The sequence below is a fragment of the Carcharhinus amblyrhynchos genome, unplaced genomic scaffold (genome assembly GCF_965287045.1).
Source record: "Carcharhinus amblyrhynchos unplaced genomic scaffold, sCarAmb.v2.hapA chromosome_233, whole genome shotgun sequence".
In the NCBI taxonomy this organism is placed as follows: Eukaryota; Metazoa; Chordata; class Chondrichthyes; order Carcharhiniformes; family Carcharhinidae; genus Carcharhinus; species Carcharhinus amblyrhynchos.
Genome location: NW_027649973.1, coordinates 89,956 through 105,440, shown reverse-complemented (window position 1 = coordinate 105,440; position 15,485 = coordinate 89,956). Strand labels below are relative to the sequence as shown.

At 47.8% G+C, this 15,485-nt stretch overlaps 2 protein-coding genes across 2 annotated transcripts in view; both read right to left on the bottom strand.

Moving 5' to 3' along the window:
* Positions 1 to 15,485, bottom strand: part of LOC145338906 (uncharacterized) — a 105,863-nt gene that overhangs the window by 77,720 nt on the left and 12,658 nt on the right. The window lies entirely within an intron of this gene.
* LOC145338910 (pancreatic secretory granule membrane major glycoprotein GP2-like) overlaps positions 10,569 to 15,485 on the bottom strand; it is a 91,874-nt gene continuing 86,957 nt past the window's right edge. Inside the window, exons 5-8 of the mRNA XM_080183304.1 lie at positions 15,317 to 15,481; positions 11,987 to 12,076; positions 11,134 to 11,219; positions 10,569 to 10,664 (exon numbers count right to left, since the gene is read on the bottom strand). Coding sequence (XP_080039430.1) covers positions 10,569 to 10,664; positions 11,134 to 11,219; positions 11,987 to 12,076; positions 15,317 to 15,481 — 437 coding nt within the window. The remainder of the gene's footprint in view (positions 10,665 to 11,133; positions 11,220 to 11,986; positions 12,077 to 15,316; positions 15,482 to 15,485) is intronic.

Here is a 15,485-nt window from a genome sequence, read left to right as displayed (position 1 = left end):
GGTAATTTTGAGTAAATCTTGAGGTAAATTATTGGGTAAACGTGTGAAAAATTCTGGAGCTACATTTTGGGTAAATTCTGAGCTAAATTTGAGGCAAATTTTGAGGTAAATGCTCAGGTGAATGTTGAGGAAAATGGTGAGGTAAATTTTGAAGCAAGTTGGGGTAGATTTGAGAGTATAATTTGACCTGAGTTTTCAGGAATATTTGGGGTAACCTTGGAGCTAAATTTTGAGGTACATTTCAGATAAATTCTGAGAAAATTGTTGAGGTCAATGTTGAAGTATGTCTGGGGTAAATTTTGAGGTAAAATTGAAGAAAACGTTTAAGAAAATTTTGGCAAATTTGATGGTATATTTTGATTGAATTTTGACCCAAGTTTTGAGGTAAAATTGGTGAGTTTGGGGAAACTTGTGAGGAAAAATTTGGGGTCAGTTTGGGGTAAATTTTGGGGTGAGTTTGGGTTAAATTTTGGGGTAAAATTTGGGGTGAGTTTGGGGTAAATGTTAATTTTGAGGGATTTTCACTCGAATTCATTCATGTCTTTTCTAATCTCTCTCTTCAATACTCTCCCTCCTCCAAGGACAAGGGCTGCTCTCCTTCCCCAGGCAGGAGCAGGCCGCACACCAAGCCTCGTCCTCTCCCCGCGGTGTCTGTTCGGCCTCCCGGGAGTCCCGCTGCCACCGCCGTGTCTGACGGTCGGCAAGGAGGGGGCGGGGCCGGGTCCTGGGGAAGAGGGGGGCGGGGACTGGGCAGTGGGCGGGGCCAGGCAGGAAGGGGCGCGGTCTGGAGGTGAGGGGGCGGAGTCATGGAACGAGAGGCGGGCAACGGAGGAGGGGGCGGGGCCTGGCAGACCGAGTTCCTCAATCCAGTCATTCAGCAATGAAACAGATGGACAATAAGGGGCAATTTACCATGGCCAATGGACACAAACGGCAGGTCTTTGCACACTGAAGGACAATTTAGCACGGCCAATCCACCTAACTTGCACATCTTTGGACACTAAGGGCCAATTTATCATGGCCAGTCCACATATGCTGCACATCTTTGGACACTAAGGGGCAATTCAGCTTGGCCAAACCATCCAACCTGCATCTCTTTGGACAACGCATGGCCAATTCACCCAATCTCCACATCCATGACTCTAAGGGGGCAACAACGCATGACAGTCTACCCTCTCTGCACATATTTGGACACTAAGGGGCAATTTAGCATAGCAAATCCACCCAACCTGTGCATCTTTTGACACAAAGGAGCAATTTAGCATGGTCAATTTACCAAACCTATACATCTTGAGACTCTAAGGGGCAATTTTGCTTCGCCAATTCACGCAACTTGCACATCGTTGGGCACTGAGGGGCAATTTAGCATGACCAATCCCCATAACCTGCACATCTTTGAACAATAAGGGTCAATTTAGCGTGGCCAATCCACCTAACCCGCACATCTTTGGACACTGAAGATCAGAGTGATCTTGGAGTGCATGCCCATCTATCACTGAAGGCAGCAGGACAGGGAGATAAATTGCTAACTTGCCCCTTAATGTCTCAGGATGGGCTGGTTACGTGGATTGGCCAGGTCCAAAGATGTGTAGATTAGGGGAATTAGTCGGGTAAATACTTGGAGTTATGGAGAACAAGTCTGGGTGGGATTTCCTCTCAGTGTCGGGGGGGGTTACAGGGATATGTCCTGGTGGGATTGTGGCAGGTGCAGACTCGATGGGCTGAATGGCCTCCTTCTGCACTGGATGGATTTTGTGCTTCTATGACTCTACGTTCATAGTCCAGCGATAATGCCCACTCAGGGGCAATTGTGGCTATTACTGAGCAAGCCCAGTGCTGACTCACTTAAAACTATAAGCGAGCAAGTTGGACGGGGGTTAGCGTGGGGAGGTGTTTTAACTTTCAAACTCAGAGCTATACCTAATCTGCCCCTCTCCTTACTGTCTGTGTCGGCTGTTGTAAAGTATTTGTAGATTGGTGATTGTGACATTGTAAAACGCTCGGGGAAAAAGCATTGCACGATCCCTTTCAGAGGTGGTGTTTTTTTTCTGTGCTTCCAGAGTTTAAAAAAAAGGCAAGCACATATAGAGTATCCAAAATGAAACATTTGTGTCAAACGGCCAAGCAGCAGGGTTACCAAGGCAACAGGCTTTCAGGCAATTGAATTTTTTTTTAAATTTACCCAATCAATTTGATTCAGGCACTTCAATACCAAGAACCTATTAAATTAAAATCTGATGGTGTTGGCAAAACACCAATCCTATTGTGGGGACATCTGATTTGATTTATTATTGTCACATGTATTAGTATACAAGAAAAGCATATTTTTGTTACAATTGTTTCTTGCATGCTATACAAAGCATAGAGAAGGAAAGAGTGCAGAATTAGTCACAGGGAGGATGTAGAGAAAGATCAGCTTAATATTTGATTTATTATTGTCACATGTATTATTGTACAGTGAAAAGTATTGCTTCCAGCTCATTATACAGACAAAGCATACCGTTCATAGAGTACATAGGGGGAGAAGGGGGAGATGGAAAGGAGAGCATGCAGTATTGCAGTCACAGCAAGGGTGAACAGAAAGATAAACTTAATATTTGATTTGATTTATTGGGATACAGCAACAAATATTGTTTCTTGTGCGCTATACAGAAAAGGCATACAATTCATAAAGAAGGAAAGGAGAGAGTGTAGAATGTAGTGTTACAGTCACAGCTAGGGTATAGAAAAAGATCAATTTAGTGCGAGGTAGGTGCATTCAAAAGTCTGATGGCAGCAGGGAAGAAGCTGTTCCTGAGTCGGTCGATATGTGACCTCAGACTTTTGTATCATTTTCCTGATGGAAGAAGGTGGAAGAGAGAACGTCTGGAGTGCGTGGGATCCTTGATTGTGCTGGCTGCTTTTCCCCGAGGCAGCGGTAAGTGTAGACAGAGTCAATGGATGGGAGGCTGGTTTGTGTGACGGACTGGGCAATGCTCCTGACCCTTTTGTAGTTCCTTACGGTCTTGGGCAGAGCAGGAGCCCATACCAAGCTGTGACACAACCAGAAAGGATGCTTTCTATGGTGCATCTGTAAGAGTTGGTGAGAGTCGGAGCGGACGTGCCAAATTTCCTTAGCCTTCTGAGAAAGATATCGATACGTCATCACAGGTATAAAAGGAAGGGGGCAGTGGGACAAAGAGGGAAGGACACCTGCCATCTGACACAGCTCACCGCTCTTAACTCAAAGTCTCATCCCGATAGCAAATCTACCAAAGAAGAAGAATCAAGAGGGAAGACCCAGAGTATTCTGGAAGACACAAAACCTGGTTGTAATTTAGAGAGTGAGTAAAAATGTGATGTTTTGGTGAATGAGCAGGAATTGTATTTATCTGAGCAGCGTTCCATTGGAATGCTGTTTTATTGGGTTTGTTCATATTTAGTCAGCTTGCTCTGTGTTAGTGAGGTACATTGTTCCCTGTTGAGTTTACACAGAGTCACCGGGTTATTTTCATTTAACCATCAAGTTGCTGAGGTTCAGATTGTCCCAATTCACACTCACCTTAACAGATTATACAGTGACCTACTCCTCTTTGAGGGGTTCAGTGTTCGTTCTCAGAGGTTTGGGGGTGGTCGGGGAGAGGGTCCCACCTCCACTTTATACAAATGCACAATGCATAAGGAAGGGTGTGCTGGGCCTTGGAAAGGGTCCAGAGGAGATTCACCAGAATGATTCCCTGGAATGAAGAGCTTGTCGTGTGTGAGGAACGGGTTGAGGACTCTGGGTCTGTACTCGTTGGAGTTTAGAAGGATGAGGAGGGGAGGGTTCTTACTAAAACTTACAGGATACTGCGAGGCCCGGGATAGAGTGGATGTGGAGAGGATGTTTCCACCAGCAGGAAAAACTAGAACCAGAGGGGCACAACCTCACGCTGAAGGGACGATCCTTTAAAACAGAGATGAGGAGGAATTTCTTCAGCCAGAGAGTGGGGAACTTGTGGAACTTTTTGTCACAGAGGAGGCTGGATCATTGAGTGTCTTTAAGACAGAGATAGATAGGTTCCTGATTAATAAGGAGATCAGGGGTTATGGGGAAAAGGCAGGAGAATGGGGCTGAGAAAAATATTAGCCATGATAGAATGGCAGAGCAGACTCGATGGGCTCAGTGGCCTAATTCTGCTCCTATGTCTTCTGTCATCTCCCTTCTCTCCCTCGCAGTGAACTTGCTGGGAATCGTGATCCTATCGCGGGGAAAGTGTGGCCTCTCCACCTGCACCTCTGTCTACCTGGTTACAATGGCGACGGCAGGTCTGCTGGTCATTGTCACTCAGGACATACTGAACCAGACTGTTAATTATTATTTCCCACTCATCTTCTTGGACATCGCCCACTGCATACAGTGCCCACACCGTCCTGATTAGCACAGACATAGACTGTTCCGTCTGGTTCACTGTCGCCTTCTCCTTCGACCGATTTGTGGCCATCTGTTGTCAGAAACTGAGGGTGAAATATCGCACAGGAAGAACTGCGGTGGGGGTTCTCACTACCATCGGCATTCTGCCGTGTTCCAGCAACATCCCCCGACTACTTCTCATTTCAATCTATTGTGACGATCGGAAAGGTACCCTGGGGCTGTAGTATCAAGCCCAGCTCTTTCACTGATCCAGGGTGGGTGGCATTTAACTGGTTTCACAAACTTCTGACCCCATTGCTGCCTTTCGGTTTAATTCTGTCAATCAACGCTTTGATAGTCAGGCATGCTTTGGAGGCCAGTCACGTCTGAGAGGGACTGAGGGCTCAGAGCAAGGGAGGGATCCGCAGCAACCCAGAGATGTAGAGCAGGAGGAAATCTATGATTTTACTCTTCAGCATACCCAGCAGCTTTATCGTCCTGTGGTCGTTGTTTGTGATCAATTTCTGAGACACTAAAAGCAAAGGGTCCTACAGCTATTCAGAACACACATTGCAGAAAGTGGGCTACATGTTGCAGAATCCGACCTGCTGCACAAACATGTTTATTTATGGGGTGACTCAGTCCAACTTCAGAGAGCAGCTCAAGGAGGCACTAAAATATCCTTTCACAGCAATGACCAAACTGATCAACTGAGGAGAACCCTGAAGAGGTTCCTAGTGTTTAACAGTGGAATGACGGTCAGGGATGAGTCTCCTGCTGACTGTGCATGGTCGAATCATACACATTCCAATGGTCAGATCAGGCAGTTGCCAGGATGAAAGTTGGTGCTGTGACATCACGAAGATGGATCTTTTTTTGTCAACAGGTGCTTGGAAAGTCATTTGAAACTGGGTCAATTAATGGGGAGGTGATGGCCTCGTGGTCTTATCTCCAGGCTATTAATGCACAAACTCAGCTGGGGACCTGGGTTCAAATCTGTGAATCTTCTGGGGACGCGGGTTCAAATCCCTCCACGGCAGATGTTGGAATTTGAATTCGATTAAAAAAAAACTGGCATTAAGAATCTACTGATGATCATTGTCGATTGTCGGAAAAAGCCATCTGGTTCACTCGTGTTCCTTTAGGGAAGGAAATCTGCTGTCCTTACCCTGGTCTGACCGACATCTAACTCCAGAACCACAGCCTCCAAGGGCAACTAGGGATGGGCAATAAATGCTGCCCAGCCAGCGACGCCTGTGTCCCACGGATGAATGAGAAAACTCTTGTGTGATTCAGGACGGGATACTGCACTCTCTCAGTCATGGTAAAACAGCAGAGTGGAACCGAGTACCAATGCATGCACCCAGAATTCAAATAGCTCCCTGGATTCACAGAAGGATATCCCTACGTCTAGTGTCCGTCTTTTGCCTCTTTTTTTTGGGGGGGGAGGTGTCTTCCATTGCTGGGATCTTACCCTGTCTCCTCCTGCAATGACACAAGGAGACCTCAGATAGCAAGCAATAAAAGACTCCTGTTAGTGACCAGATCAGGAACTCCAGGGCACATTCTGAAGTTAGCCTACAGCCCAACTTTTACTTTTGATTCGGGCATCCGGGTGAGCGTAAGGTGTTTCACTCCAGGTTTGATTCAACTGACCCACTAGGGAGCTTTGACCAAACAAAGTTTATTTAAGATCACAGTTAGCATATAAGAAAAAGAATTAGCCTCACTTTCACCAGTTGAAGAACTTAAACATGACAAAGCGCAATTCTTAACAGCAAGCTTTCTCTGTTGTTCCAATTTATCAGTATTTCCTCACAGACGTAAACCGTCTTCAGAACCAGTAAGCAATAAAGACCAATATGCTCACATGGATGTTGGATTTCCAGACTTTTAACACCTCCAGTCACAGCTCCGGACAACGGTTTCCAGAGAAAGATATATTCTCAAAAGGCAGAACTTCAGAGTAATAAATCTAGTCTCTCCTCCCACTAAACCTCCCGCCCCCTCACCTTGACTCCCTGGCCCCCACCACGTGACTGACCCTTCAACTCAGGGGAACAGCTGCTCCCTATCCACTCTGCCCATGTCCCTCATTATCTTATACACCTCCATCAGGTCTTCTCTGCCCCAGAGATAACAGCCCGAGTTTGTCCAGCTTCTCCTTATCGCTCCCACCCTCTAATCCAGACAGTATTCCTGGGAAACCTCTTCTGCACCCTCTCCAAAGCCGGCACGTCCTTCCCTGTGATGTGGTGACCAGAATCAAACGCGAGACTCTATAAGTGCGGCCTGAGCAGAGTTTTATAAAGCAGCAACCTGATATCCGGACTCAGATGAACGGTCATTCTCGAAATCATTTGTCCTCTGCTCAGACATCACTAATATTCAAAACTAATCAGAGGATTTGTTTCATTTGACCCTCTCCTCTCTCAATCTCTCTGTCTCTGCCCCTCTCTCTCTTTCTCTTTCTTTCTCTCTCGGTCTCTCCCTCTCTCTGCTTCTCTGACTCTCTCTGATTCTGTCGCTCTCTCTCTCAGTGCCTCTCTCTCTCTCTCTCTCTCTCTCTGTCTGACTGTCTCTGACTCTCTTTCTCTCTGCCCCTCTCTCTCTGTGTCTGGAACAAGCTAACAGAGGTAGTTGTAGAGGCGCATACAATTTTGTCCTTTAAAAAGCATTTAGACAGTTGCATGGGTAAGATGGGTATTCAGAGATATGGGCCAAGCACGGGTAACTGGGACGAGCTTAGGGGTTTAAAAAAAGGGCGGCATGGACAAGTTGGGCTGGAGGGTCTGTTTCCACACTGTAAACCTCAATGACTCTACCTCTCTCTCTCCGCCCCTCTCCTCTCCCTGCATCTCTCTCTGCCTCCTGCTCTCTCTGCCCATCTCATCATCTCTCTCACTCTCTGTCTATCTCTCTCTGTTTCATTTTCTCTTTCTGTGCCTCTCTCTGCCTATCTCACTATCTCTCTCTCTCTTCTCTGTCCATCTCTCCCTCTATCTTTCTCTCGTTCATTCTCTCTCTCTGACCCTGTTCAATGTCAGTGTTGAATCATTTCTCCATTCTACACAAACCTCCATTCAAGTGGGGATATCGGAGATGTTTCACCTTCCATAGGGGCTGTCTGGTGTCCTTCAAGCTTAAAGTTTCTTTAAGTGCGTCACAGGTAGGCTTACATTAACACCGCAATGAAGTTGCTGTGAAAAGCCCCTAGTCGCCACACTCCTGTGCCTGTTTGGGTTACACTGAGGGAGAATTTAGCATGAGGAAACAGTGGGAGGAAACGAGAGGAAACCCATGCAGACACAGGGGGAACGTGCAGACTCTGCACAAACAGTGACCCAAGGCTGGGAATCGAACCCAGGTCCCTGGCGCTGTGAGGCTGCAGTGATAACCCACTGTGCCACGGGGCCTGCCCTTGTCCCTGATATCAGTGCTGACAACTCCCTGAATCTCAAAGGGCCGGACGCAATGGGAGATCTTTCATCCAGTTCCCTCAGTCAGGGGCAGAATTCGAACACCCCGGAACGGGACACAACTGTAGATTATGTGTATTATCTACACATTATGTAGATAGGCCAACTAGAGGTGAGGCTATATTGGATTTGGTGCTGGGAAATGAGCCAGATCAGGTGTTGGATTTGGAAGTTGGTGTGCATTTTGGTGATAGTGACCACAATTCGGTTACGTTCACCTTAGTGATGGAAAGGGGTAGGCATGAACCTCGGGCCAGTGGTTTTAGCTGGGGGAAGGGTAGTTATGAGGCTATTAGGAGAGAATTAGGAAACATAGGTTGGACTAGGAGATTACAGGGACTGGGAACGTCCGAAATGTGGAGTTTTTTCAAGAAGCAGCTACTGCGAGTCTGTGATAGGTATGTCCCTGTCAGGCAAGGAGGAATTGGTAGGGCTAGGGAACCATGGGGCACCAAAAAAGTTTCTTCGTTGGTTAAAAAGAAAAAGGAGGCTTATGTTCGGATGAGACGTGAGCACTCGGATAGTGCACTAGAAAGCTTTAGATTGGCTAGGAGGGAGTTGAAGAGTGAGCTAAGAAGGGCTAAAAGAGGACATGAGAAGACTTTGGCTGATAGGGTTAAGGAGAATCCTAAGGCGTTCTATAGGTATGTCAAGAACAGAAGGTTGGTTAGGGCAAGGTTAGGGCCAGTTATAGACGGCAGAGGGAAGTTATGTGTGGAACCGGAGGAGATTGGTGAAGCATTGAACCAATATTTCTCTTCGGTGTTCACGCAGGGGGATATGGATGTAGCTGAGGAGGACACTGGGTTGCAGGGGAGTAGAATTGACAGTGTTACAGTTGATAAGGAGGATGTGCTGGATATTCTGGAGGGTCTGAAAATAGATAAGTCCCCTGGTCCGGATGGGATTTACCCCAGGATTCTCTGGGAGGCAAGAGAAGTGATTGCAGAGCCTCTGGCTCTGATCTTCAGGTCGTCGTTGGCCTCTGGTATAGTACCAGAAGATTGGAGGTTAGCGAATGTTGTCCCATTGTTTAAGAAGGGGAACAGAGACTTCCCCGGGAATTATAGACCGGTGAGTCTCACTTCTGTTGTGGGCAAGGTTTTGGAAAAAATTATTGGGGATAGGATTTATAGTTATTTGGAGAGTAATGAGTTGATTGGAGATAGTCAGCATGGTTTTGTGGCGGGTAGGTCGTGCCTTACTAACCTTATTGAGTTTTTTGAGAAAGTGACCAAAGAGGTGGATGGGGGTAAGGCAGTGGACGTGGTGTATATGGATTTTAGTAAGGCGTTTGATAAGGTTCACCATGGTAGGCTTCTGCAGAAAATGCAGATGTATGGGATTGGGGGGTGATCTAGGGAACTGGATCAGGAATTGGCTAGCGGATAGGAGACAGAGGGTGGTGGTTGATGGTAAATATTCATCATGGAGTTCGGTTACAAGTGGTGTGCCTCAGGGATCTGTTTTGGGGACACTGCTGTTTGTGATTTTTATTAATGATCTGGAAGAGGGTATAGTTGGGTGGATCAGTAAATTTGCTGATGACACCAAAGTCGGAGGTGTGGTAGATAGTGAGGAAGGGTGTCATAGTTTGCAGGAAGACTTAGACAGGTTGCAGAGCTGGGCCGAGAGGTGGCGGATGGAGTTTAATGCAGAGAAGTGTGAGGTAATTCACTTTGGTAGGAATAACAGATGTGTTGAGTATAGGGCTAACGGGAGGACTTTGAATAGTGTGGAGGAGCAGAGGGATCTAGGTGTATGTGTACATAGATCCCTGAAAGTTGGGAATCAAGTAGATAAGGTTGTTAAGAAGGCATACGGTGTCTTGGCGTTTATTGGTAGGGGGATTGAATTTAGGAGTCGTAGCGTTATGTTGCAACTGTACACAACTCTGGTGCGGCCGCACTTGGAGTACTGTGTGCAGTTCTGGTCCCCACATTACAGGAAGGATGTGGAGGCATTGGAGAGGGTGCAGAGGAGGTTTACCAGGATGTTGCCTGGTATGGAGGGGAGGTCCTATGAGGAGAGACTGAGGGATTTGGGGTTGTTTTCACTAGAAAGAAGGCGGCTAAGAGGGGATCTTATTGAAACATATAAGATGATTAGAGGTTTAGATAGGGTGGATAGTGATAGCCTTTTTCCTCTGATGGAAAAATCTAGCACGAGGGGGCATGGCTTTAAACTAAGGGGGGGTAGTTATAGGACAGATGTCAGGGGTAGGTTCTTTACCCAGAGGGTGGTGAGGGATTGGAATGCCCTGCCTGCTGCAGTTGTAAATGCGCCTAGGTTGGGGGCGTTTAAGAGATCCGTGGATAGGTTTATGGACGAAAAGGGATTGGTTTAGGTTAGTGGGTCATTGTTTTTTTTAACTGGTCGGCGCAACATCGTGGGCCGAAGGGCCTGTTCTGCGCTGTAATGTTCTATGTTCTACAACTGGAGGGTCAGTCTGGTTCCAACTGAGCAGCGGGCGTTCTTTACAAAACAGGACTTTAATTCCCTACTGAAAGCGATCAGAAACAAATGCTTCAAGCTCCCACACCCTGCAGCCTAACACACAGTAAATATAGCTTTAACTCTCACACACTCATTGGAGATAAACCCTGTACTTGCAGGAAACGAGCTGAGATTAAGGTCGAACGGTCCTGGAGCGAGTCTGGGAATCGCACCCAGACCGGATCACGGGATCCGGTTGCTCGCTCACAGGGTGATCTCCATCAGGGATCCGGCTCGTCCACATCCCAGCGCTGGACCTCCGCCTGATCCCAATCAATCGGCTGCTTTGGACTCTGATCCTGGAACATCTGCTGCACCTGGAAAGGACACAGGAGAAAGGATGAGAGCCGAGAGATAGAGAGAGAGAGAGAGATAGAAACAGAGGGAGACAGAGAGACAGAAAGAGAGAGAGAGAGAGAAAAACAAATATAGAGAGACAGAAACAGAGAGAGAAACAGAGAGAAAAACAGAGAGATACAGAGAGAGAAAAAAAGAGAGATACAGAGAGAGAGATGGAGAGAAAAACAGAGAGAGAGAGAGACAGACAGACAGACGGAGAATGAAAGCAATCGGCCATTCAGTCCATCTGGAGACTGTTATTAAAACTGTGAGGCCATTCAGCCCCTCTTGTTACAGGTGTGGGGGTGAGAATGAGCAGAGGGGATGCATTGGGAAGGGTTAATGATTGTGAGCTGGAATCAGCAGTCAGTGAGTGCTGACAGTGAGGGGGTGGGGGTCCTCTCTCTCTCTCTCTGGTGTTGAGCTCAGTACAATACAAACTCTCACCTTCCTCAGGGCCACCTTCTTTGCTGTGTCATCGTCCAGTTCCGTCATTGAAGAGATCTCCACATTAATGGTCTGGGACCCAGAATCTAAACACAACACACACACCGTCAGCAAGGTCCACACAGCCAGGGTTTAGTGTAGGAAGCAGCATCGATCAAAAAATATCCCTCACAGAGAATGTACCTCCCCGTCCCGTCTGTTTAATATCATCTCCATTCTCCATCACTCTCTGTGTCTCCCACATTAATGTGGGAATGCCGGCGTTGGACTGGCATAAACACAGTAAAAAGTCTGACAACACCAGGTTTTAGTCCAACCGATCAGTGCTCCTTCCACTCACATTGTCAGCCACTTCAGGTCTTGAACAGCAGGTTAGGTGTAAGGATTCGCATTTTAATCAGTAATCTCTAAACAGTCTGTGCTTTATATGCTCTGTCTGAGGCCAGAACTCTCCATTCACCTGATGAAGAGGCAGTCCCCTCGAAAGCTTTTGAGTGTTATCAAATACATCGGTTGGACTAAAACCTGGTGTTGTCAGGCTTTTTACTGTGGTCCCACATTAACCCAGAACATCACCGTCACTCCCCACAGTACGAGCTCCACTGGGTGGATATTCACGACTGTCACATCCCGCTGCCCTGGCTCGCTCCACCCCGCTGCCCTCGTTCACTGCACCCCACTGCCCTCGCTCGCCCCACCCCGCTGCCCTCGCTCGCTCCACCAAACTCCTCTCACTCACTCCCTCCGTCTCTATCTGGAATGTGTTCCGCTGATGTCCCAGGAAATGATTTTCCGACTGTCAGTGGGGCGTGAGATGAGGATTCTGCTGGGAATGTTCCCGGAATTCAGTTACCTGAGGTTGGAGATCCGGCTGGGACAGAGGATGACTGCTCGCTGGATTCTCCAGTCGATTGGTCCCCGTGTGTGGGAGGTGTGGCTGTCCCTGAATCCACAAAGGGTTAAAGAACCTGGCGTCAGTCAATATTGGGGAATAACGGAACAGAGCCTCACACTGCTCTTACTCTCTGAACAATATCACACCGTAATCTTTACAAAATGTTCGTGTTCCAAACACACCAGATTGGAGCAATCAATCCCCTAAAACCAGACGCAATAGGAACAGGAGTCACCCATTCAGCCCTTCCATCCTGCTATCCCATTTAATAAGGACACATCTGATCCAACACTATTTTATATTTCATTTATTATTGTCACATGTAATGGGAATCAGTGAAAAGTATTGTTTCTTGTACGCCAACAGACAAACCATACTGTTCATAGAGAAGGGGGTGCAGAATTTAATATTACAGTCACAGCTAGGGTGCAAAGAAAGATCAACTTAATATTTGATTTATTATTGTCACATGTATTGGGATTCAGTGAAATGTATTGTTTCTAGCTTGCTGTGCAGATAAAGCATACCGTTCATAAAGACAGAAAGGAGAAAGTGTGGAACGCAGTGTTACGGTCACAGATAAGGGGTAGAGAAAGGTGTATTCAACAGTCTGACAGCAGCACGGAAGAAGGTGTTCTTGAGTCGGTCATGACGTGACTTCAGACTTTTGTATCTTTTTCCCGAAGGAAGAAGGTGGAAGATTGTCCGGAATGCGTGGGGTCCCCAAGGCATCAAATAGTATGTTGGCCTTCAGAGTGAGAGGATTTGAGTAGAGGAATAGGGATGTTTTTGCTGTAATTGTACAGGGTGTTGGTGAGGCCACACCTGGAGTATTGTGTGCAGTTTAGGTGTCCGTATCTGAGGAAGGATGTTCCTTGTTACAGAGGGAGCACAGCAAAGGTTTATCAGGCTGATTCCTGGGATGGCAGGTCTGTCATATGAGGAGAGACGAAGTCGGTTAGGATTATATTCACTGGAGTTTAGAAGAGTGAGAGGGGATCTCATAGAAACTTACAAAGTTCTAGCAGGGTTAGACAGGGTAGATTCAGAATGTTCCCGATGGTGGGGGGAGTCCAGAACAAGGGGGTCATAGTTTGAGGATAAGAGAGGGGATTAAGGGTTATGGGGAGAGGGCGGGAATGTGGAACTGAGGCACGACAGATCAGCCATGATCTTATTGAATGGCGGGGCAGGCTCGAAGGGCTAGATGGCCTACTCCTGCTCCTATTTCTTATGTTCTTATCTAAACCTTTTAGGACTGAGGTGAGGGGAAATTTCTTCACCCAGAGGGTGGTGAATGTGTGGAATTCACTCCCACAGAAAGTAGTTCAGGCCAAAACGTTGTGAGATTTTAAGAAATAAGATATAGCTCTTGGGACTAAAGGGATCGAGGGATATGGTAGGACAAAAGAGAGGGGTAATCAGGACATTGAATTTGATGATCAGCCGTGAATTCATAATGAATGGCAGAGCAGGCTGAAAGGGCCGAATGGCCTCCTCCTGCTTCTAGTTTCTGTGTCTCACTGTTTCTATGAGCTCCTGACCCCGTGTCCCAGCATCCTGGCTCTCAGAGACGATGACTCTCCCTCCCTCCCCTTCCCCCCGAAGTCCCCCTTTGTACCGCAACTTTCTGCAGCCTCTCTCCATTTCAATAATGATTCCCCGTCTCATTCTCCCTTCCAAACGCAACAATCTCATAATTTCCCAGGGGGAACTCCATCTGCCAATCCCCTCAGTCACGACACACGCTCACGCGAGTTGGAAATTCCAGCAGGATATCTGGGGAATGTCGAATCTGTATCAACTAGCGGCAGTTTGATACATAAGAACATAAGAACTTAAGAAATAGGAGCAGGAGTAGGCCATCTAGCCCTTCGAGCCTGCCCCGCCATTCAATAAGATCATGGCTGATCTGTCGTGGCTCAGTTCCACATTCCCGCCCTCTCCCCATAACCCTTAATCCCCTCTTTTATCAAAAACCCATCAACCCTCGTCTTAAAAATATTTAGCGAGGCAGCCTCCACCACTTCAACGGGCAGAGAATTCGAGATTCACCACCCTTTGAGTGAAGAAGTTCCTCCTCAACTCCGTTCTAAACCGTCCCCCCTTTATCTTGAGGCTGTGCCCCCTAGTCCTACTATCCTTTGAGCGGGAAGAGTCTCTCCACCTCTATCCTATCCATCCCATTCATCATCTTATACGTCTCAATGAGATCTCCCCTCATTCTTCTAAACTCTAACGAGTACAAGCCTAATTTATTCAGCGTCTCCTCATAGCTCAACCCCCTCAACTCTGGCATCAGCCTAGTAAACCTCCTCTGCACTCCCTCCAAGGCCAAAATATCCTTGTGTAAGTACGGCGCCCAAAACTGCACACAGTACTCCAGCTGCGGCCTCACCAATGCCCGATTCAGCCGCAGCAAGACCTCCCTACTTTTATATTCAATCCCCCTCGCTATGAAGGCGAGCCTGAGGTTGAAGATTCTGTCGGAGTTCGGGAAGCTGGGTCAGTGGATTCTGGCTGGGATTTATCTTCGGCTCCCAGAGTTGGTGCTGTCCCTGGGTCTGTGACAAGGGAGGAGATATGGGAGATCACAGAGTAGAAATCATCCCAATCTTCATCTGGTTGGAATGGAAATTCAGGCCAATTTACATTTCCCAATTTATTCCAACCGCAATCAGTCAGTGCCCAGAAACTGTGTCACAACGAGACATTAAGTCACTCTGCACTCTGCACACAGCACACTAACTCCTGTCACGACACCCCACTCCCCTCGCTCCCTCTCCCCTCGTCCCTCCGCCCCTCGGTCACTCCGCCCCTCGGTCACTCCGCCCCTCGGTCACTCCGTGCCTCTCCCCCTCAGTCACTCCGTGCCTCTCCCCCTCAGTCACTCCATGCCTCTCTCCCATCAGTCACTCCGTCCCTCCCCCCACTCAGTCACTCCGTCCCTCTCCCCCTAGTCACTCCGTCCCTCTTCCCCCAGTCACTCCGTCCCTTCCCCCCAGTCACTCCGTCCCTATCCCCCTCAGTCACTCCGTCCCTCTCCCCCAGTCACTCCGTCCGTCTCCCCCTCAGTCACTCCATCCCTCTCCCCCTCAGTAACTCCGTCCCTCTCCCCCTCAGTCACTCCATCCCTCTCCCCCTCAGGCACTCCGTCCCTCTCCCCCTCAGGCACTCCGTCCCTCTCCCCCTCAGTCACTCCGTCCCTCTTCCCCTCAGTCACTGGGTGTTTTAGTGTCCCGGTATATCCAGTCTCACCCTCTGGGTCATTTTGAAACAGCAATGTACCTGTGCAATAAACAGCGTTACAGTATGGTGTTGGTTTCAGCTCATAGACAAAGTAACTGCCGCAGTTTTTAATCTTTATCTCTTGCTTCCAGCTGCAGGGATTCCCAATCCCGGAAAAACAGACTGTCCCGCTTCCTTCCCCCTGTTCCAGGGTGGGATGTGATCCTGA